This window comes from Cyclopterus lumpus, chromosome 1 (genome assembly GCF_009769545.1).
Source record: "Cyclopterus lumpus isolate fCycLum1 chromosome 1, fCycLum1.pri, whole genome shotgun sequence".
NCBI lineage: Eukaryota > Metazoa > Chordata > Actinopteri > Perciformes > Cyclopteridae > Cyclopterus > Cyclopterus lumpus.
This window is the reverse complement of record NC_046966.1, coordinates 1,147,501-1,170,342: the sequence shown is the minus strand read 5'-3', so window position 1 is coordinate 1,170,342 and position 22,842 is coordinate 1,147,501. Positions and strand designations below refer to the sequence as shown.

General features: G+C 41.2%; 2 protein-coding genes across 9 annotated transcripts in view; one reads left to right on the top strand and one right to left on the bottom strand.

The window, feature by feature from the left end:
- Positions 1-4,711: 4,711 nt before the first annotated feature.
- On the bottom strand, positions 4,712-16,951 carry fbxo8 (F-box protein 8). Of its 6 annotated transcripts, none has more exons than XM_034531607.1 (9): positions 16,881-16,899; positions 15,707-15,803; positions 13,936-14,041; positions 12,582-12,665; positions 11,407-11,551; positions 10,826-10,952; positions 10,428-10,546; positions 9,761-9,957; positions 4,712-7,269 (listed from the first exon to the last, which is right to left on the bottom strand). In XM_034531607.1, exons 3-9 carry the CDS (start codon positions 14,039-14,041, stop codon positions 7,082-7,084), a joined length of 966 nt encoding a protein of 321 aa, XP_034387498.1. In that variant the 5' UTR covers positions 15,707-15,803; positions 16,881-16,899; the 3' UTR covers positions 4,712-7,081. The 6 variants fall into 6 exon arrangements, with proteins under 6 accessions (XP_034387498.1, XP_034387489.1, XP_034387471.1 ...); XM_034531598.1 differs by lacking the exon at positions 16,881-16,899 and adding an exon at positions 15,950-16,076; XM_034531580.1 differs by lacking the exon at positions 15,707-15,803 and having other exon boundaries at positions 16,881-16,951.
- The window catches only part of cep44 (centrosomal protein 44), a 17,250-nt gene continuing 10,548 nt past the window's right edge, over positions 16,141-22,842 (top strand). For all 3 annotated transcript variants that reach the window (XM_034531561.1, XM_034531569.1, XM_034531551.1), the window contains exon 1: positions 16,141-16,458. In XM_034531561.1, coding sequence (XP_034387452.1) covers positions 16,393-16,458 — 66 coding nt within the window. In that variant the 5' untranslated portion in view covers positions 16,141-16,392. The remainder of the gene's footprint in view (positions 16,459-22,842) is intronic.

Sequence of the window (22,842 nt, the reverse complement as noted above, 5' to 3'; positions counted from 1 at the left end):
TGTGCCTTGCAGAAGGCTGACAGCGGGACTCTATACCGACTGAGAGAGAAACAAGAGCAGCAGCCGAGAGACAGAAAGCAGCGATGGTGTAAATCCTCCTGTGTTTGGCGGACGTGGTTTCTGTGGTTTTGATGGCTCTGTTTCATGGGCTTTAGCTGTGATTTAGCTCACAGTGACAGAAACAGACGTTAAGAGGCCAAAGGTGTGTTTAAAGGCTGTGAGAAATGCCTTATAACCTAACCTGGTATTTTAAACTAGAATATATATAATATTATTTTACTAAGAGTGACAATTCTCAAGTGGCCATTTGTGTGATATCTTGTGCTGTTTCTGTACTCAATGTGTCCGACTGCATGAGATACCGTGACATTTTCTGTTGGTACCGTTTGGGAGCACTCTGTCCTTCATCTGCAGCCATTCTTCAGTCCCTCACCATGCGGACTTCCCACTTTAGAATCACACAATGATACTTTTGCTGGGGGGGTGGGGGCATTAATATAAACATGAATACAATATTAAATAAAGTGATATGAATCTTTGGTAGACAGTATTTCAAACCATATATATATCATCAAGTCTGGTATTTATGTGTTTATTTGTGAAACCTTTAAAAAAATATTTAGATACTATTAATACTAATTAATATTCTCTCATCAGTACTCTCTGCATGTTTATGTGTGTATATATATATATATATATATATATATATAGAGAGAGAGAGAGAGAGAGAGAGAGAGAGATCAACTCTACACATGCTCGTCTAACTAAGACAGACCCAAAAAGGGTCATTACAGTGTGACTATTTTGACCTCTGTTTGTTTCAATTGCAAAGTTCGCTCATATATACAGACTCATATTCACATTATCCCAGTTCATGACGTATTAAAATGGATTATGATGCTGAGCTCTGAACATTTATTAAATCCACCATCACAACTCTCTCTCTCTCACACACACACACACGCACACACACACACACACTGACCATCTGTTGATACACACACTGACTGATACTGTGTGTCAGTGTTTAATAAAATGGCCAGCCTGGCCATTTTATTAAACTTGGCTTGGCTTGGCTTACAGCAGGCAGCAGTGTGACATCATTTATTTCTGCTTTTTCCCCACATTTTGTTCCACTTTCTCTAGCATGTCAATGGATATGGGTTCATATCATATCTTGACATTCGGTCTTAATCCTATTTTTGTAATTTAAGCTTTTATTGATTCTCCATCTCTAGCTTCATGTGGCTATATGCTTTTTATTTAGAAGTTGCATTTTACTAGATTGCTGCTGGATGCTTAAATTCTACTTTTTCTTTAAGTTTGTTCAAGCTATTTATTTAAAGGGAAATATTCAAACCCAGGATGTGTTATGGTTGCACCCTTCCATCAAATGGAAACATTCTATCCTGAATTGTATACGTTTGTCCAAAGCGTCAATTTTGATTTCTGCTTCCCAAGAACTCATCACACTAGAACGTTCCGTGTAAAATTCCCATTACATTTTTTGAGAAATTATTTTAATAATGTGATATATAAAGATTATTTTCATCATCTAAGCATTAGGCTGCTGTAGAGCCTCTTGGGTTTCAGTGTCTCGCTCAAGGACATTCAATATGCAGACAGGAAGAGAAGCGTACAACCTGCTCTCACCCCTGGGCCACAGTCACCCCTAATAAATATCTACAAAAAAAAGAATTTGAAATGAACTTCTGAGGCTTCAAAAAGATATTTGGCTCCACCAGTTAACAGATTTAAAAAGTATTCAACATTCAATATTAAAATAATTGTTGTTCAATGTGTTGTTAGGATGTATTAATATAATGTTTAGGGCACTGATTTGATTTGGTTTGGAGATTAGTGTTTGATGTCTTTGATATGAAAGTCATTTTCTTTATTTATCTTTTATTTACATACTGCAGTTTGTCTTTTTTGTCAATCATTTTCATTTATTTTGTTAATTTATATAATGTAATATGTACATCTAAAAGGCTATCACCTTTTCTATTATCATCACAATAATTCTTATCACACACTATTTGTATAAAAGCAATAATAATTTAATGTGGAATAATAATACTTGTAGCAGCAACAATAATAGTTAGTACCGTAGGAGCAGTACCTGTAGTGTTAGCACTGTGTGAACTGACCTGCAGTGTGTGCGCGTGTGTGTGCACGTGTGTGTGTGTGCACGTGTGTGTGTGTGTGCATGTGTGTGTGTGTGTGCGTGCGTGCATGTGTGTGCGTGAGTGTGTGTGCGCGTGTGTGTGCATGTGTGTGTGTACGTGTGTTTGTGTGCGTGTGTGCGTGCGTGTGTTTGTGTGCGTGAGTGTGTGTGTGTGTGCGTGTGTTTGTGTGTGCGTGCGTGTGTTTGTGTGTGTGTGTGTGTGCGTGTGTGTGCGTGTGTTTGTGTGTGTGTGTGCGTGTGTGTGTGTGTGTGTGTGCGTGAGTGTGTGTGTGCATGTGTGTGTGTGCGTGTGTTTGTGTGTGTGTGTGTGTGTGTGTGTGTTGCAGTGTCAGCTCATGCTGATGAAGTGCAGAGGCTCTGGGGCTCAGGAGGCCATCCATCATCTCCATCAAGCTTAAGTGAGGCTCTCTGGACGGGGACGCCACCAGACGACAACCCAGGCCACCGGTCTGAGCTGGACTAAATAAACACGTGCCCCTTCATCATCATCGTCATCATCATAATCATCATCATAATCATCATCATCATCATCCTCCTCCTCCTGAGACCCAACTTGGGGCAACAACAACAGCAGAGAGAGAGCTGGTGGGTTACATGGTGTTGGGTAGTGATGTTCATTATTTTTTTCAATAATACATATTAATATATTCATTTTGAACATCGGACAAATCCCATGCTCTGACATCATGGGAACATGGCATTGGCATTAAAGTTCTTTGTGAGTGAGCCTTCTTATATTGTATTGCTTTTTACAACTGTTCTTGTTTTTAAACCGTATAAATAAACTAAAGTTAAACTTGAGCCGTCTCTCTTCCTTCTCATCTCTGTTGAGTCGTACGGGCTCAATGCCAATTGGGCACCCGCGAGACAGTGTCTGCAGGTAAGGACAAAGGTTATGTGTTGTACAGTTTTTAGATCAATTAACTTAAGTCTTTGTTGTTATTTGTAAATACAATCAGAATAAATAAAACAATATGTAAAATTGCAAGTACAATTTTTTTATGGGGCTAAACTGATCAATTAACAGACAGACTGCTGACTTAATTATTACGGTTGTAATCTGTTCCTCTGATTTTTTGACTGTTTGACAAAAGATGCTGTAAATGATTACTGAAAAGGTTCAGAAAAAAGTGAACCCAAAATCACATGAACAACTACATTTTAAAAAAGTGTTGATATATGTTTTTTTGTATATGTGACAGAACCAATATAAATACTACTGATATTAAAACTGCTGCTATTCCATTCTTTCTTCAAGTCAGGTTTAATTCCATTGCAGATATATGGTCAAATATACACAGGATTAAAAGGAAATGTGTGTGCGTGTGTGTGTAGATGGGTCAAGTGTTGCTCTTTTCATTTGCAGTACATAAAACACCACTTAGGAATAGCTTATTCTCCCCCCCCCCCCCCCCCCCCCCCACACACACACACACACACAGGTCAAGAGTCAAAGGTCATATTGTGTCTGAAGAGGATTTACTCTTTTGGCTGTTTGATCTCTCTCACACACACACACACACACACACACACACACACACACACACAGTACAGTTCTGACATTCTGTCAGTGTCCTTTTATCACAAAAGGGACTTGATTGGTTCTGATGATGTAAATATATTACTTACGTATTGAAGACTTTTTTCTTAAATTGAAATGTTTGCTTACATTTAACATTGGATTAAAAAAAACAAAAAAACTAGAATATGGCACATTTCTATCGAATTGCACATCCTAATGTTAGTATATTGATTGGTCTGAACCTCTTGGTACAGTTACCAATGTTTTAACATTTGCAACATCTTAATATTAGATTTACATCTTGAATTTGGATCGCAGTCTTTTACGTGGGGCCTTAGCCCATAAACAGAGAACAATATTTAGCCTTTTTTGCCTGTTCTAACTTTGTTTTTACATGACACAAAACATCCCAATGTTTCAAGTGGTCACTTGTGTTAGAGTTTAAATATATTTTAATTAAATTAGGAGCAGCATATATATATAAATACTTATATGTAAAATCTGGGCACATGAACTTACCATGTCAAACATGTAACAGTGTTAGTAGTATTGATAGAAAAAGTATTTTGTATGGCACATGGGGCGTTCTAGTCTTCTTGCAGTGTACATGTTTGCTACTGTTCGGCCCTTGACTGCTTATTCTTTTCTGAACATGGCCCATCATCAAATATATTTGGTGACTGCATTATGACTTCAGAGTTTCGTATTGACATGGAATCGTTCACCCAGTATCAGTTCTGAAACCGGATTTATTCCTTTGTGTTTCATTTAAACTTTAGAAAGCAGTGACCCTTGAAACGTCTGTAATCACTTTCCTCTCCATCTATTTGATGTGTTAAGCTTTACTGGGAGCCATCACCATCATCCAGTAAAGAAGAAAAGCCAGATATATCGCTCAGTGATCAAATCAGTGGTGAATGATTAATGTGTAAGAACTGACTCGATATTTCTACTATTTTGAACCTTGAGCTGTAGAACTGCAGGTGGCTGAAACGTTTCAGTAAAATCAAACCCAGATTTAATGAGTCAGATAATTGGAACAATTTCTCTGTACATTTTGTCAGTCATAACACCTTCTGGTAACAACAAAGAAAAGAAAAACACAAACAGGAAGTGGATTTCCTTCATAATTTAAAGAAAACATTGAGGTTATAGCTCTAAATCAGAGAGCGTCATCAGCAATAAAGAATCGTCAAAACTATGTTGCGAGTTCTGCTACGGTCCGATTTACAATCCAATAAAGAGGCTCATAGACAGGATTTACTTAGCAAACAAATAATAATAATACAAAAATGTTGGTTGGTATTGCAACTAGTTTTCTAGGTCTGTAACCTTGATGAAAAAGCTGCTTTGTGTTCCTGTTGGTTCCATTCAGTGACACCTCACTGCTGCGGCTACAAGCTGCTGGGACTCACAGAGCGACTCGTATGCTGCATTCAGGTGCAATCCATCAATTCACATATACATGTGCCTATCCCGTTACCACACTACATAGTGTTAAATAAGAATAGTTTCTCATTTCTGATGGAACCACACTTCTTTTGACAGCTGAAGTGGTTGTGGTGTTTTACAGTCATTATAAAACTACATGTCTAATTTACAATGATGGATTGTGCCGTTATGTCATGGCAGCAATAGCCATATTGCTGTGGAAAATGTGGTAATTGGGGGATAAATATGCGTGCATTGTCCAAAAATATGAAACTATAGCATGATTATTGTGAAAGCACAAGAACTTCATGAACCTCAGACCATTCCCTGCACAGACGTCCAGCCAGTAGTATTGTCCTTCTGTGACAATTCAGAATGATTTACTTCACTTAACTTTGTCTTTCTCTACACTTGACTTCATCCATTTCCTTGATGATGAGCCGGGTCCATCACAAACCCGGACTTCCAGAAAACTACAGTAGCTACCATCCTCATAAAGCAGCTGCTGCACAAGAAGCATATCACCTCGAAAAGCAAAGCGGTGAGTAACCGCTTTAAATACATTCAATTTCAATCATAATATGAACAAAAGCTCACACTAAATATTAGCTAGTCGGTTCCTACAACATGAAAATACAACATGTGTCACTTTGCTTTTGGCCTGCATGTGCGAAGATCAGATTTATTATAAAACCATCCATTTGAATTAATAATTTTTTTAGGACTTACATGAATGTTCAATAATTTCATATTTCTCATATTTGGGAGTTTCTCTTCAAAATTCAGAAATGGACCTGTCCTTTGAGACACGGCCAGATAGTGTTACTTTCTGAAGAGCGGAAGAAAATGCTCATCTGACTTAAGAATCATAAATGTCTTCATCTGAATGAATGTGGAGTTTTAACATGACAGAAATGAAAAAGAATAAAATGAACTTGCACACATACCCAAAACTGCTGCCAGGATACTTAGTCCTAAACACCCAACCTTGCAGAGCTTAACCATAAGCATTGCTAGCATTGTAACCTCAATAGAACAGGAAATGACACACACACTCAATTACCAGCGCTCCCTCCTGCCCTCTGGGTGCAGGTCACAGCACTGCGGTGTAGATGGCTTCGGGTAAAGCCTGATCCCTGCAGCAGGCCTAAACAACAGGCCTCGCTGAATAGACCCGAGTGTGTCCCGTGGTCTGTCATTGTATGCTGGTACTGCTGAGCTCTACGATTATCTAACGTGCATAGTGCAGTGGAGAGAGATTTACCCTTGGGGACGGGGGTCAAGTCTTTGTGCAGTTTGATGACGTGGAACACAGTCAGACCTCAAAAGAAAAAAGTAAGAGAGATTAAGGATAGGAATAAGACAGCATTCTTGTCTTGTTCAAAAAAAGATCCAGTTCTTAGACATTCTGGTTGTTCAAGGTCATTTGGTTTGCAGAATAGCTCCAATGTTACTTCCACTGGTAAATGCTACTAGAGATATTAGTGAGTGGTATCAGCGTCCTGAGTGACACTTTTCCCACTGGTGAACGTGAAGCCACTGTCCATTAGGAAAACAGCAGGACTGTCCCGGGATCTGTGACAGGCTGTAAGGGCTGTGCTCCTCTTCCTCCCTCCACCAATCAGTAGTCACCATCCTTCAGCGCAGTATCAGAGCTCATCTTCATGGTTCCACTTTAAAAACCTTCTTTGCAAGACATTTCAGATGTTTCACACCTTCGATAACTTTTCCGATAACTTTACTAATATGTGGTCGCTCAGTCTCTCTCACAGTGCAGTGGTGAGTTTTATTTGTTTTTCTTGCATTTCTCGTAAGGTCGTTGTGGAAATTGTTAAAATCCATTTCCACAATGTTCCATATTTTCATGTTTGCATCCCAATCGCCGGGTCCTATTCTTCAGTGCGGTGTGAGGATCTCAACTGGACATCTGGTAAGTGGAGCTACGCGGCCACGTGGCCAATCAGGTAAATATTGTCATAGAGGTGGCCTACAAAGTCATCCGAGACGTTATGTGCCGCTCGGCGAGTGTTCCTGATAAACTCCCTCTTGGACATTTTGTTTTTGACGTGGGGGCTGGTCAGGTCGATGGAGAGCAGGATCAGACTGTAGCACAGCACATACACCGCATCTGCAGAGAGATGATAGAGGATCAAACAGGTCATTTCTGTAGTGTTCAAACTGAGAAGTCAAAGCCCCACTAGAGTCCTGTACAGGCTGAAGGTTCACTGGTCAGACAGAGAGACTACCCTGTCACGTATTTCAAGCAATTTTTAAACCTGAGCCTCACCTTACCTTCAACCAAAATATGAATTAAGGAAGAGCAACCATAAAGGGGGAGAAAAGGGGCAGTAAAATAAACAAGTACTGTACATAATACTTATTATAGCACTTCCTAACATGATGAATAACACCCATATATCTATACAGTGCTACTTATAAACTGCTTTCCAATGAGTGAAGGGGAAGAACAGCCTTGAGAAAGGCAGCCATCCATCTCCAGCCTTGGGCTTCAAACCATTTCACTAATCATTACATTACATGACATGTCATTTAGCTGACGCTTTTATCCAAAGCGACTTACAATAAGTGCATTAAACCATGAGTCCAAACTCAGAACAACAAGAATCAAGCAAGTACAATTTCTTCAATAACGTTAAACTACAGAGTGCTATCAGTAAGAGCCATTTAAGTGCTACTAAAGTGCTAAACAACAAAGTGCTATCGGTAAGGGACATTTAAGTGCTACTAAAGTGCTAAACAACAAAGTGCTATCGGTAAGGGACATTTAAGTGCTACTACGGCATTTAAGTGCTACCTATTCAAGGTATAGTCGAAAAAGATGTGTTTTTAGTTTGCGACGGAAGATGTAGAGACTTTCTGCTGTCCTGATGTCAATGGGGAGCTCGTTCCACCAATGAGGAGCCAGCACAGGAAACAGTCATGATTTTGTTGAGTGTTTAGCTCAATCATTTGAGAAGGTCCAAAGAGTTAACAGTAACTGAGTCAGGGATTGGTTTCTGTATGGTCTGCTGACATTAGCCACGCCCTAAGTTGGTAAATGCACAGTTTAGTGACAATACAAGCCAGGGATTACTTGAAAATAAAACCTTGATGGTTTCTCCCTCATTTTGGGGTTGAGACAATGGGTCAGAAGTAGCTTCAAAATAATTTCTTCTGTCACTACAGTTTTTGGCCCTCTGACTTCCGGGTTAAAACATAGTGACGTCTTGTTATGGTCGGGGTAGGCTGGGTATTAATTGTCCAAAGAGGACATTTCTAAATATTCCGATGACCCCCTGACCTCTCTTGTAACATACAATCTAAATTCTGACCTTCACACCAGAAATATAAATGTAATCACTCCTTGGAATCAACTGAATGTATTTATATTCTCCAGAGAATAATGCCTCTTGCATTTGGGACAGTCTATGAGCTTTCCTCTAGTGCCACCTTCAGGTCAAAGTGTCACTGTACACAATGTGTACAAATGGATTGTTTTACAGATGTACTATGTCTGAGTATTACTTGGCAAATCGTAGCTTCCCTACCTGTCAGATAAGACTTTAAGGTGCTTCTGAAGACTTACATAATTCTAAATAGGCACTGACTATCATGCCTGAATGATGTCCTTTAAACATATATCTGTCCCTGTTTCCAGAGTTAATAAGCAGACAGCAGTCAGCAGGCTGCAGCCTGCTGAGTTTGGACTCATGGTTTAATGCACTTATTGTAAGTCGCTTTGGATAAAAGCGTCAGCTAAATGACATGTCAGGTCAGGTAATGTAATGTAAAAACTACGAGTGTGTGTGTTTTCGCTAGCGCAGAATGAGCTCATTATATCTCCCTAGGGTGCAGGTCCTCCTCATGGAATCTTTCTATAGTAGCCCAGAACGGACAAACCAAACACTGATTCAGGAGAGGCCCTTTGGGTTTTTAAGTGACCAGAAGACCTCCGTAGTTCTCCAATATGCTTGTGAACTTGTGGTAACGTGAGCCAAGGTTATTATTTTCTTATGGTGGATCTTATCAGTCTCACTGAGTCTGTATCTGGTGCTAAATGTGCCCATTTGCTCTGTAATATATTGGAGTAATGTCCACTTGAGGAGAGAATGAAGTTGCTCTCCATGTGTGCGTGTGAATGGTGTGCTTGAGTTTGTGCATTCATTTCCATGTCTCCATGGTGGAGAGGAGGCCATGGGGCTCGAGCTCTATCTGCCTGAAGTTGCTCGACTTCCTCCTAGATCTTATTCTTCACACATGTTTACAATCAATCTATCATTTTTTTGTCATCCAGATTTTTCATTTTATAAGTTTGCAATATCGACTAAGTTAAATGATCATCAAATAGTAAACAATCGCAAGAAATTATTCTTTGTTTTTACAGTGAATATTTAGTTGTGACTGACTCGGCTTTATACCAGAATACATTTAGTGTTACTTTTGTGGTTTGCTAAGAAGCAGAGTTTCAAGTCCAACAAAGACCCATAACTATAACTATTGTGTAAGCGTTTCATTCTTACTAATAAGCCTAGGACCACACAATTTAAATACTGTATGTGTTCAGTATTTATATCTGTGTGTGTGTGTATGTGTGTGTGTGTGTGTGTTGGGCTACTAACCAGGACTGAGGCCCAACTCTCGGACAAGGCCAGGGTTACAGGTACAAAACCTGTGGCTGAACTTGGTGATGAGGGTCTCTAGATACTCTCCTCTCTCCTCTGGTGCGTGAATGTGTCTGAAGAAGTCCCGCAGAGCGTTGGGGAGGAACTGGTTGCTAAAGTTATGGAGGGTCACCAACTCGTCCAGGACGTCCCGCCTGCACATCCATAGACACACACAAATACACAAATGGCATGATGGGACGTTGTTTTTTATTTGGACACAGGTAAGAAAGAAAGAAAGAAAAGAATGTACACTTTTATTTATCCCTGTGGGTAAATTCTTCTCTGCATCCTTAGTTATTAAGGAGCAGTGGGCTGCAGGGAGCAACTGGGGGTTCATTGTCTTGCTCAAGGACACTTCAACATGAACTATGAGGAGAGAGGGGATCGAACCGGGGACCTTGTGGTTATGGGACGACCACTCTCCCCATGAGCTACAGCTGACCTCAAAAGTAATGAAAGTTACTGAATAAATGTGTAATGCTTAGTTCAAGGACAAGGGGCACCAATAATGTATATTTAATATCATAGCAGACACATTAAATAACCAGTGCAATCATAATCTAAAATCATACATCTAATTATTATTATTATTTCTGGGTATTCTGTGTGGTTCTGTGTTAACCTCTCATCCAAGTAAATCCTCAGCATCTTCCAGTGGAGCCGTCTGGTGTAGAAAATGAACTTAGCCAGCTCTGTTGGATGATCCACCAGTATACCTTTAGACATGAAATAACTGATGCCCTACACACACACACACACACACACACACACACACACACACACACACACACACACACACACACACACACACACACACACACACACAGACAGAGAGAAAGAGATCATATCTTGTGAATGCAGATCTAACAGAGTCTTAATCCATCCACACACACACACTTTGATGATGTCATCATTCTGAGCCGTTCTTGTTTCACATCACATCAGTTTGTCATGACATCCTTGTTCCACACACCGAAGGGTGCTCACACTCAACACACACTGCAGAAGATGTTGTGTTACCTCCTGTGCGTTAGCATTGAATGTCAGGCAGCCTTCATCTAGTTGTAAGTAGAGTCTTCTGTATGAGAAACCAGCAGGTAGCCTTCTGTTGTAGATGGAGCAGTGTCCCCATGTGGACTTACACAGTCTGATGGATCGAGAGAATGGAAACAAATAAAAAACAACACAATAGAACTTTACTGCATACATGTGGTGAAAAACAAAAGCCAACATTGGTAACAACCATTGACGTTTTCACTACCTTAAACGTTCTCCTCAAAGTCCATCTGTCATCATTTCTTTTGTATGTCAAGTGTGGAAGATCACACAATGCATCTCAGAGACGCTATTCATTTAAACCACTGGCCTCATGGGTCACCAAGCCCTTAAATTTGGTGGCTAAAGTAGACTTTTGCTGCCCCAAAAAACATATGTAAAACAATACAGCCTTCCTTAAATGTGGCACTTCAATAAATGATAAAAACATTAACAGAATCGAAATATATTCTAATCAGTTGAAACTGAAATCTCAGTGTCTTAGCTCTGAGTCTATCTTTTTCTTTAACCTGTATTTAGACAGGTAATCTGATTGAGACACGCACCCCTGCCATAGATATTCATCGTTTCCCAGGTCCTGCCACACACAGCCAGCCAAGCACAGGTCCGTGGCATTCAGGTACGACAGGATGGTGACGCCTAATTCGTGTGGCAACATCTCTAAATCTATAAAGCCATGGTGTTCCTTACCTACAGTAAAAGAGAAAAAGAATAAGTTTTTTTAATAGTTTTTTGGTTAGATGTCTGGTCTGTGTTCAGCTCAAGCTTCAGAGATTTACCACTTTGTTCTACAACATAAAATACGTCAGTAAATATCCCACTCCAGAATTGAGCTTTTACGTGTCAATTGCTAACAAGTGGTTAGATGAGACTACAGAGGTTGTCGGGGACATTAAAAGTCATCACACCGAACATGGAAAATCATCTACTCACTAGTCAGCCTTTACAGCCTCACTGTGTGTATTCTTACATGTTTGTGACTGTGGTGTAATTTGTTTACATCACAATGTTAGTGTTTTACCTCTGCCAATTGCATTTATGCTTAACAAAATCATAAAAGGGGTGTTCATTTGTGAAGATTACCTCGCTGAACAAAACTTCTAAGTATTGTAAACATTTCTTTGCCGCAGAGCATATTTTCTGCAATAATCCAAAACATTGGCTGTTTGTCGAGGGAACGAGTGCAATGCTAACTTCTGGATTGGCCTACAAAAATATTTGATCCCCTCTAGGTAGAGGACATTACGATTTCATTCGCCCAACCCTAAGATGAGTTAAAGAGCACAAATAAAAAAGGTAGAAGGGGGAAGAACAAGCGCTCAAAGAGATTGACTGATTTGTTGCCTCATGACTTTTGTTGAACACACCGCAAACATAAGCAGCTCTCTCTCATTGGCTGCCTCAAAATTACAACCCATTTCAAAGTTGTAAATGTAAATATTCCAGATGTGTTCCAGTTTATTTCTTGTTGCAGTGTATGTGAATGACAGCTGACAGGAAGTAAACCTGAAACGCTCTATTCAATATGTGAACGGACTCATTGCATAAAGTACAGGTGACCGTTGACTACTCATGGCCCGTATCATACTGACAAATCAAGAATGGAGACTCCTGTCCTATGCCTTGGTGGAAATATGGAATTTGGTAAGAGGGCAACCAAAGAACACTGAATACATTCAAATTACATACTAAGAGCGAGAATCATTATGTGAGATCGTACCTCCCATGCGTGTTCTCAGCAGATGATAGATGTCGGGGCCATAACATGGCGGAGGAGCTCTTTTCTGGGGACCTTCATCTCTCCCTAAAAGAAGAAACATTAATTGTTCTACTTCTTTTATTCCGTCACTTACATTTTCAATTCAATTTATTTTGTACAGCCCAATATCACAAATTACAAATTTGACTCGGAGGGCTTTACAATCTGTACACATACAATATCCCTGACCTTTGACCTCACATCGGATCAGGAAAAACTCCCCAAAAATAACCTTTGACAGGGAAAAAAGTGAAGAAACCTTCAGGAGAGCAACAGAGGAGGATCCCTCTCCCCGGATGGACAGATGAATAGATGTCATGTGTACAGAATGAACAGCATGATTTGCTTACTGCTATTTAGCATGACAGAGAAGTGGGAGACTATCCCAACATGCATTGGGGTTTAAGACTGACCAGACATACTGTGTTTCTGTCATCATTTAACTTGATCAAAGCCTGATTTATTATTATCTTTGATTCTTTTTTATTCTTACATTTTTGTTAATATTACATTCATACAGTATGGTTTTGTTGGTGTCTTTCTCAAATATTTACTTTCAGTTCATTGTGTAAATTATAAAAGCCTGAAAGTTTGACACTCATTATACTATATATGTATGAAATGAGGTACAGGTTACATTTCAGATAAATTGAATTAATGATTAAGTTCAAACTTTTTTTTAAGCCTCCTTCATTTTTGCCAACATGAAACATTGTCTTGCTGTAAGCCACTACAAGGGATTAGAAAATCCTAGGAGCATAACAACAAGAAAGACACACATTGCTCTGGGGAAAACAATTACAAGAAAAAAAACTTTGAGAAACACCAGAGCAAGAATGACAGCCAGGTGGGTTCAGATTTATAGCCGACAGAAGGATGAAAGTATTGGAATGCTGGAAACAGAAAACCATAAACTAATAAAGTGGATGTAACTCCACCACTCAAGAAAATTCCTTGTTATTACTCGTTGTAATTTGGATTATAGAGGCATAGATAAACATCCAGTGTATTTTTATCCACTTCAATAATTGGATTACTCTCACTTTTGGCAATGAAGTGAGGCTTTATGCAACTTGACATGGTGCATGTCATTTTCAGTTAATTCTGTTATTTTATTTAAACAGCAATGATTCTGCAATGGATGCATGCTGCACAGATTGAGTTGGATTTATTTCATCGTCTGTTACTTTTAAACTGTGTTGGTTCTTCGAAATGTTTTAAGAACTTTTATAAAATGTACACAATGACCTCTGATAGTGATTCAATCTTTGAAAATCCTCAGCCAAACTAATGAGTTAAGAAATGTGAGGATTACCTTGCTCTTGTCGTCTTCCTCCTCCTCTGTCAGCAAGTCGGTCTGCAAGCTCTTCCTGAAGCTGCTGCTGTTGTCTGGGAGGCAGCCTCCACAGTGCTTGACCCATCTGTATTGCAACACAGAAACACAGTACAAGCAAGTCACTTAGATGGCAATATCATATACGAATAAGCTGTAACACAGCTGACCCTGATGTATAGTAATATTGTCCTTTTTCTCATTTATAGCTAACAGGTACTCCTCCAAAACAAAGGGTATATTGTGAGTAGCACATTGGACAACTGCTCGTACAGCAGCATGTTTACATGCAGTAATATGGTAATTCTTATGGTGATCTATTTAAATATCCTATGTATGTATTGTGCATACAAAAATGTCTTGGTTTCATACATCTGACCAAACTAGTTTCCAAACGAAAACATCAAATCCATGTGCATGTGAGTGACTAGTTAGGCAGGAAAACAATTAATAACTAAAAATCCTATAAATCAACACAGGATACACTGAGCTTCACTAGCAGCTATGATCTTCCATTACTGGCAACCTGATAAAGCAGGCAACTCCACAAGACAGTGTTAACACTTTGATTGAAGATGATCACAAATAAGACATGACTCATACCAAGACATGAGACACATTGACATGTAAGAATACCATATGCCCACAGTACTTCAAGCAACGTGTGCAGAATGGTTTTAAGAATGTTTTAAGAATGTTCCAATACATATCATATTATTCAGACTATTCACTAGTGAATCAAATCATTCACCAATAGTTTTATACAAAATCTTTCCAACAATCTGGTGTTTAAGAAGAGAATAATAAACTGTTATTATGATTTCCTCTGCTTGATTTGTTGAATTGTAAAGCGCTGCTTGTCTTGCATGTTAAAGCTGATGTGCTGCTAAAAAACACTAAAAACTGGTAAAACCTTCCATAAGTGTCACATATTACATAGGAATTCTTAGCACTGGACAGCTTTCGACGGACTAAATCATGCCTATGATAGAATTTTCTTCAATAAAATACAGCAATCATTCATCAAAGTCAGATTATAATTGGGTCACTTAATTATTTATTTTATAAAATAATTAGTTATTTTTATAACTCAATGCATACAGTTCTACAACTGCTTATTAACTTCATTACATTATTTAAAGAATGATTAAGTAATAAAGTTATGTGTGACGGCATGCAATATATTGCATTCTATGATTTCCTGTATTAGAAAACATAGCAGAGTTCTTGTAATTAAGAATTCATATAACCCTTCTGACACATTAATGTCAGCATCTATTCAGAGCATTGCCAGAACTCTGTGCTGATGAACTTCAAAAAGCAAGCAGCAATGCACTGGCCGGGCCTTCTTTAGGATTACACTACCCGGGATTCCTTTTTCCTCTCAGCCTTTCAAACGTCAACTGTGTTGCATAAACAAATCCATTACACTGTTGTAAACATCAACGTTGGAAGTTAGAGCTAGCAAGGTAGTCTGACCTTTAGTCCCGCCTTCCCTTCTATATCATTGGCCACACGTAAAACAACAGCACTCAAAATGGAACGTCATTGGCTGAATTGGCTTTCACTCACAATCTGTTTTTACAAATCCCTGAGTTAGCTTACAAAGCTAGTTTAAGTTGACGAACAGTGACGAACCAAACAAATTGTTTTTTGCTGCACTATTAAACGACGTTGGCCCTATTTATTTTTCATTAATGGTGCAGTATTTCCTCATGAGTGCGATACAGCCACGTAGCCCTGAACTACTTACCTGAGTTTAGTAATTCCTCTGACAAGCCGACCTGCACACAAGTACAGCTGGGAATACGGTTCCCTTGCTTATTGAACGTACCCAGTTGCCATTTCACCTAGCAAAACACAAATAAGAATAGAGCAGTTGCTCCCTGAGCTCAGGAGGAACCTCTCATATCGTTGTGCTACCACTGCCATCATCTGTTTTCTCCCTCCTCCTCCTGTGCCCTCTACCCCTCCCCCTTCTCTGCCGGGTACTCACATAAACAGATGAACTGAAGAAACATTATTTATTTTACACTTAGTTAATCGCTTTCGTTTTCTTTGTGAATACGTGCTGCTTATGACAAATAAATAAACTAAACCTCAGCGGAAAAAATGAAAGCAGAAAGCAGTGCGCGTATATACGACGTCACTGACGTCATTCTGCGTGCTACAGCCAATCATGTTTCGTGCTGTAGATCACCGGTAGAAACAAAACTTATGTTCCTTGTTTACACACAGACGGGACGAAACGCAATTTAACGAAGCAGCACTAGAAGACTGCAATTTATGGAATATATTGCACTTTCATTTGCATATTCAAACACGACGTAAAGGCTGTAGTGCAGTCGGCCGTGTCGTTGCACAAACAGACTCCTGTTAGCTGTTTAGTTTGGCGCGTCTCTCGTTGTTAGAGATGCTGTCGACCGGAGATGTCCAAGGATGTCTCCGTCAACTGGAAACCCTCCTGCGGGCGGTAAAGTACCCGGGATATGTCGACTACAATGGGTAACAAAACAACACACATCTGCCAACGTGTACACATAAAGGTTTTCAGTGCTAGAAGCCCGTATAATAGCACACATTCATATTTAAGTAACGTTAGCTAGTTAGCTAACCTGGCGTGACCAGTCAGCAGGAAACTAGCGGAAGCAGCAGCGAGTTCAACCGCTAACGGGGTTGTCAGGTGGAATACGAATGATGTAACCTAACGTTACATGCGTTATTGTTACATTTCTAACTGTTTAATAATACAGATGCAATTTACAGTTGGGGACAACTCAAACATTGCTTTCAATGTTCAAAATGACACTTTTTAGGAGACTTTTTCTTAGTATGCGTAACGTTACCTGTACTACTTAAATATGCTGTTTGGTTCATACAAACACCTCTGTCTCAGTTGGTCTAATCTATGAATGTAATTTACCTACCGTGTTAAAGACATTGAACATGTCCTAAAGTCTCCAATTACTTTGTGTGGAATGCCTCTTGCAACATGGCCTGTCGACCACAAGGCGTCACTATTGTCCCAGCTGCACGTTCAAGCATAACTTTTGGCTATTCCAAAAGGAATTGCAGTTTGCCTCTATTTCATTGTGTGTTCCTTGGCCACCATCTAAACCTGCATATTGTTTGCATTCAATATTTTGCTTTATTTTGTAGAACATCATCTGTGATGTTCTACAAAATAAAGCAAAATCTACAGTGTCAATGATTATGATATTTGAGATCTGGCAGGCATTGTTTATGTTCGATACAGTTCAAATAAGATCTGATGCACAATTATTTACAAATGCACCAAACCATTATAAGCACTACACTTCCATTGTGTAATAAACCTAAGAACCATCCAGCCATCTATCCATTACCAGACACTTATCCAGGGTCGGGTCATGGTGGCAGACTTCCCTCTCTCCCGCAACATTTCCCAGCTCATTCTGGGTGATCCTGAGGTGTTCCGTGGCCAGCTGGGAGATATAATCCCTCCATCGTGGTCTGGGTCTTCCCCGGGGTCTCCTACCAGTTGGACGTGCACAGAAAACCTCCAGTGGGAGCCACCGGGCATCCTGATTAGATGCCTGAACCAACCTCAGCTGACTCCTTTCGTCACAAAGGAGGAGCGCCTCAACTCCAAGTTCCCTCCTGATGCTCCTCACCCTATCTCTAATGCTGCGTTCACACCAAAAGCGTGAATACTCGTGTGAGTTTACTCGCCCGACAAGTTGTGGTTTATATGCGTCATTCGCTTCATTCGTGCTTTAGAGGGGCTGTGGCTTATCTCCGTGGAAACAGTTATCATTTCCGCCATCCACCATGGAAGAAATAACCACTATACTTGTTGTGGACATCCCACAAACGTCGGAACATCTAACGCCTCGTGTTTGGGTTCATAACATCATCCGTAGGCTCACACAGCTCAGTGAATTTCACCGACTACGTCTAAATGACTGCCGCTTCCAGCGCTACTAGAGGAGCAGCAGCCAGTTAGATTCACCAACGGCAGGACGTCAGTGATGACGGGCGGAGCGTCTCAACGCTGATTGGCTTTCGCAACTCAGCGTCGGGCAAATTTTTCGCTTCGCTCTATTCGCATCATTTACACTGCCTGCCGAAAATTCGCGGCATTCGCAACCATTCGCGTCTGTGCATTGACTTTGCATGGGTTCTACATGCGCGAAAAATTCTCAACGCTTTTGTTGTGAACGCAGGATAAGGCTGAGCCCAGCCACCCTACAGAGGAAACTCATCTCCTTACCTGAATAATTGATGCCTCATTGAAACTCATCTCCTTACCCTATCTCTAAGGCTGAGCCCTGCCATACTATGGAGGAAACTCATTTCGGCCACTTGTATCCGAGACCTCGTTCTTTCGGTCACGACCCAGAGTTCGTGACCAAAGGTGGGGATCAGAACATAGACCGTCTGGAGCAATCCACCGGTTTCCGGCAGAGCACCATGGCCACAGATTTGGAGGTGCTGACTCTCCTCCCCGCCGCTTCACACTCGGCTGCAAAACGCCCCAGTGAATGCTGGAGATCACGGTCCGAGGAGGCAGACAGGACCACCCCCATGATGTTGCTGAGCAATATACCCTGTTAGACAATATGTTTGGGTTACCTTTGGTCATCTAGTCCAGATTAATTCAGATCAATAATTGATTAATTAATTAATAATTACCTTTCCACAGACAAATAGATGTGTATAAATCAGTTTGATTGTGAGTTTGTAGTCACTTCATTAAGCAAAATATATCTAATGCAATTCTGGCACACCATAAATAAATTAAATGTGGTTGACAACTGCAGTATTTTTAGCAGAATGGACATTATATATCACATTCTCTCTGTCTTCAATTCAGTTTATTTTGTATAGTGACTGAAAAAGGCAACAAAACCAGCTAGGATTTGTTCTGTAATCCAAATCTACTAGGGACTAAACTTTATTCTACCTTGAAGTAAACAGACCTTTGTCCTTAGTCAGTTTTGGCCAGAATTTCACACTCCTCCTGCCATTGTGCTGACTCATACCAGTATCAATAAGTGGGCAATTCCTTCAACGACCTGAGGGAGGGGTCGACACAGCTGTAGCTAATTATAACTCTGGTGTAAAACCAGGTGGGGGTTTGAAGCGGCAGGGAAGACTCCTCGTATGAAGACTCGGGGAATAAAGACCTAGGAGTCTTCGGTGGTGGCTGAGTATAAACATTTCCCTGTGATAATGTGTTTTCTTTCCATACCTGTGTGCACATCTACTCGTAGATACTATAAACCACAGACTCGTTCACACATGCATCAAAGTCCCTACTCTCTTATTCAATTCAATTCAGTTTATTTTGTATAGCCCAATATCACAAATTACAAATTTGCCTCAGAGGGCTTTACAATCTGTACACATACGACATCCCTGTCCCAGGACCTCACATCGGATCAGGAAAAACTCCCCAAAAATAACCTTTGACAGGGAAAAAAGGGAAGAAACCTTCAGGAGAGCAACAGAGGAGGATCCCTCTCCCCGGATGGACAGATGCAATAGATGTCATTATGATGTCGTTATTTATCCCACCCGCTCCACACAGACCCAGCACCTCGTCACAGGGGGCCTCTGGAACTGCCAGTCAGCTAACCGCAAGGCGGACTTCATCTCTGGCTTTGCTATCAAGCAATCACTGGACTTCCTGGCTCTCACTGAGACTTGGATCACACCAGACAACACATCAACCCCTGCTGCTCTCTCCTCGGCCTTCTCCTTCAGCCACACACCCAGACCCTCTGGTCGGGGTGGTGGCACAGGTCTACTCATCTGACCCAAATGGTTTTTTTCTCTCTACCCGCTTCCATTATTTACCCCACTGTCTTTTGAGTTTCACGCAATTATTATATTAATAACAATTCAAAACGTGAACGGTTCTTCAGAAGATGAACAGTTTCTTCAGAACATGAATGGTTGAACGGGTTCTTCAGAACATGAACGGTTGAACGGGTTCTTCAGAACAAAGGCTTCTCTTGTCTACTCCTTGCTGCCACAGACCTGGCTGCGCTTCCTCTCACACAGCTGAGCCACATTTGGCTTGAGGGAGGAAGCAGTGGAGACCCTCAGTAAGGCTTGAAGATGCTCATCAGTGAGTTTGGACCTGTACTTTGACTTATTACAGTTCATGGTGAAGAAGAGCTTTTCACACAGATATGTGCTCCCAAAAAGGCTCATGGTCCGCTTGAACATACTGGAAAGCTCAGGGAAGGTGGGGGGCAATTCTCTCAAAAATGGTTCAAGCTTGTCTGCTTTTCCACTCACCTCCCTGAACTTGGCTTTGAGTTCAGAGTTGCACTGCAGGTCAATGAGCTCCATTTGAAGCACAGGAAGGGCATCTTGCACATCGAAGAAGAAAGGGTCAGCAAAAATCTGAAAAGTGGCTCTGTGTCTCGAAGTCTGCAAACCTGTAATCAAATTCCTCCTGTAGCTTTACAATGACATCAGCATACTTCTCACCACTGAATGGTGTGCCCGCATCCATGAGTGCCTTGCATGATGGGAAATGGCAGAGGTTGTCTGAGAGAGCTGGGCTTTCCATAAGACAAGTTTTGTGGAGAATGCTCTGACGTTGTCGTTGACAAGCTGCCCCTGGCCTTGTAACTTCTTGTTCAGAACATTCAGCTCCTGTGTGATGTCAACAAGAAAAGCTAAGTCCATGAGCCATTTGGGATCACTTAGCACAGGAAAAGCCATCCCATCCTTCTCCATGAAGGCTTTCACTTCTGCTCTCAACTCAAAAAATCCTCTTCAAGACGTTTCCCCTGCTGAGCCAACGTACCTCGGTGAAGTAGAGCACATCCTCATATGCTGATTCTATTTCCTCCAAAAGGGCACGGAACTGCCGGTGCTTTAAGCCCCGGGATCTGATATCGTTGATGCATTTCACAACGACAGACATCACATTGTCAAACTTCAGGCATTTGCTGCAAAGGGCCTGCTGGTGGATAATGCAGTGCAGAGCAATGGCCTCCTCCACACCCTCCTCTTCCAGTTTTCTTTGAACAAGTGCCACCAGTCCATTTCTCCTCCCTGTCATTGCTGGTGCTCCGTCTGTTGTTATTCCAGCAAACCTCTTCCATGGTAAACCGGCATCCACAATGGCATCACACTGCTTGCCGAATATCTCCTGAGTGGTGATCTGGCCGTGCATTGGAATCACTGTGAGCAACTCCTCCATCACTTCAAAATTGTCGTCAACACCACTGACATACATTGCGAGCTGCGCAGTGTCAGTGATGTCTGTGCTCTCATCAAGAGCGACTGAATATGCATGGAAACGTTTGGCTTTCTCACACAGTTTATCATATATGTTACCTGACAGGTCAGAAATGCGCTCTGCCACTGTGTTGGCTGAAAGGCTGATGTTACTAAACTGACCCTTCTATTCCGGACAGACTATATTTGCAGCCTGTAACGTGCACTTTTTGAATGGTTTTCCCACCTTAGCAATCATCTCACTCACCACGTAGCTAGCTTCCACTGCCGCATCACTCTCTTTGCTTGCTTTCTTGAAAAAATTGTGTTGCCTCAGTAGACATGTTTTAAGATTGGCGACCCGGTCCTCTCTCTCATCTCCCTGGTATTTTGCATACTCCTCAGCATGTCTAGTTGAGTTCTGCAGTATTGGCGTCTGATGTTGTATTCCTTGTGCACCGCAATTTTCTCTGTGCATATAAGACAAGTCGGGGTGCCCCTGTGCTCAACAAAAAAATACGGAATAAATAACCACAAGATCTGCTTTATACTTGTGGACATCCCATAAACGTCGGAGCATCTAACACCCTGGTGTTTGGGTTCATAACGTCACCCGTAGGCTCACACAGCTCGACGTTCAGAGACTCCGTCTCGATAACTGCCGCTTACGGCACTACTAGAGTTGCAGCAGCCAGTTAGATTCACCAACGGCACAACGTCAGTGATGACGGGCAAAGTAGCTCAACGCTGATTGGCTTTCGCAACTCAGCGTCGGGCGAAAGTCCGCGTCATTCGCATATGTGCATTGACTTTGCATGGGATTTACTCAGGCGAAAGTCGTTGCCCAGGTCAAAAAAAAAAAAAAAAAAGGTGCGTGTGAGAAAAACGCGGGGGCCGCACTCACAATAAACTTTGATGTCAAGTAGGGGGCCACATAATATCGCCGCGAGTTTGAGACCCCTGCTCTACACCTTCCGTCGCAAACTAAAAACACATCTTTTTTCGACTATACCTTGAATAGGGAAGGTAGAGCCGTGGTAGCACTTTAGTAGCACTTTAATGTCCCTTACCGATAGCACTTTGTAGTTTAACTTTATTGAAGAAATTGTACTTGCTTGATTCTTGTTCTGAGTTGTACTCATGGTTTAATGCACTTATTGTAAGTCGCTTTGGATAAAAGCGTCAGCTAAATGACATGTAATGTATAGCCCAATATCACAAATTACAAATTTGCCTCAGAGGACTTTACAATCTGTACACATACGACATCCCTGTCCCAGGACCTCACATCGGATCAGGAAAAACTCCCCAAAAATAACCTTTGACAGGGAAAAAAGGGAAGAAACCTTCAGGAGAGCAACAGAGGAGGATCCCTCTCCCCGGATGTACAGATTAATAGATGTCATGTGTACAGATGAACAGCGTTACAGAGTTACATAAACACATTACATGAATATGACAATGTATGAATGGACCTCCACAATCCATGAAACAGAAGGAGGCAGAGCGGAGGGAGAGGGGGGGGGGGGGGGGCACATCAGCAGGGCCAAGGCAGGAGGCACCAGACACAGCCAGTTCCAATGGACCCTATGAGACGTGAAGTCACAAAGACTCTGGGGAGGAAGCAGAGTTAGTAAAGTGCAATGGAGAGATGTGAATGTATCCATA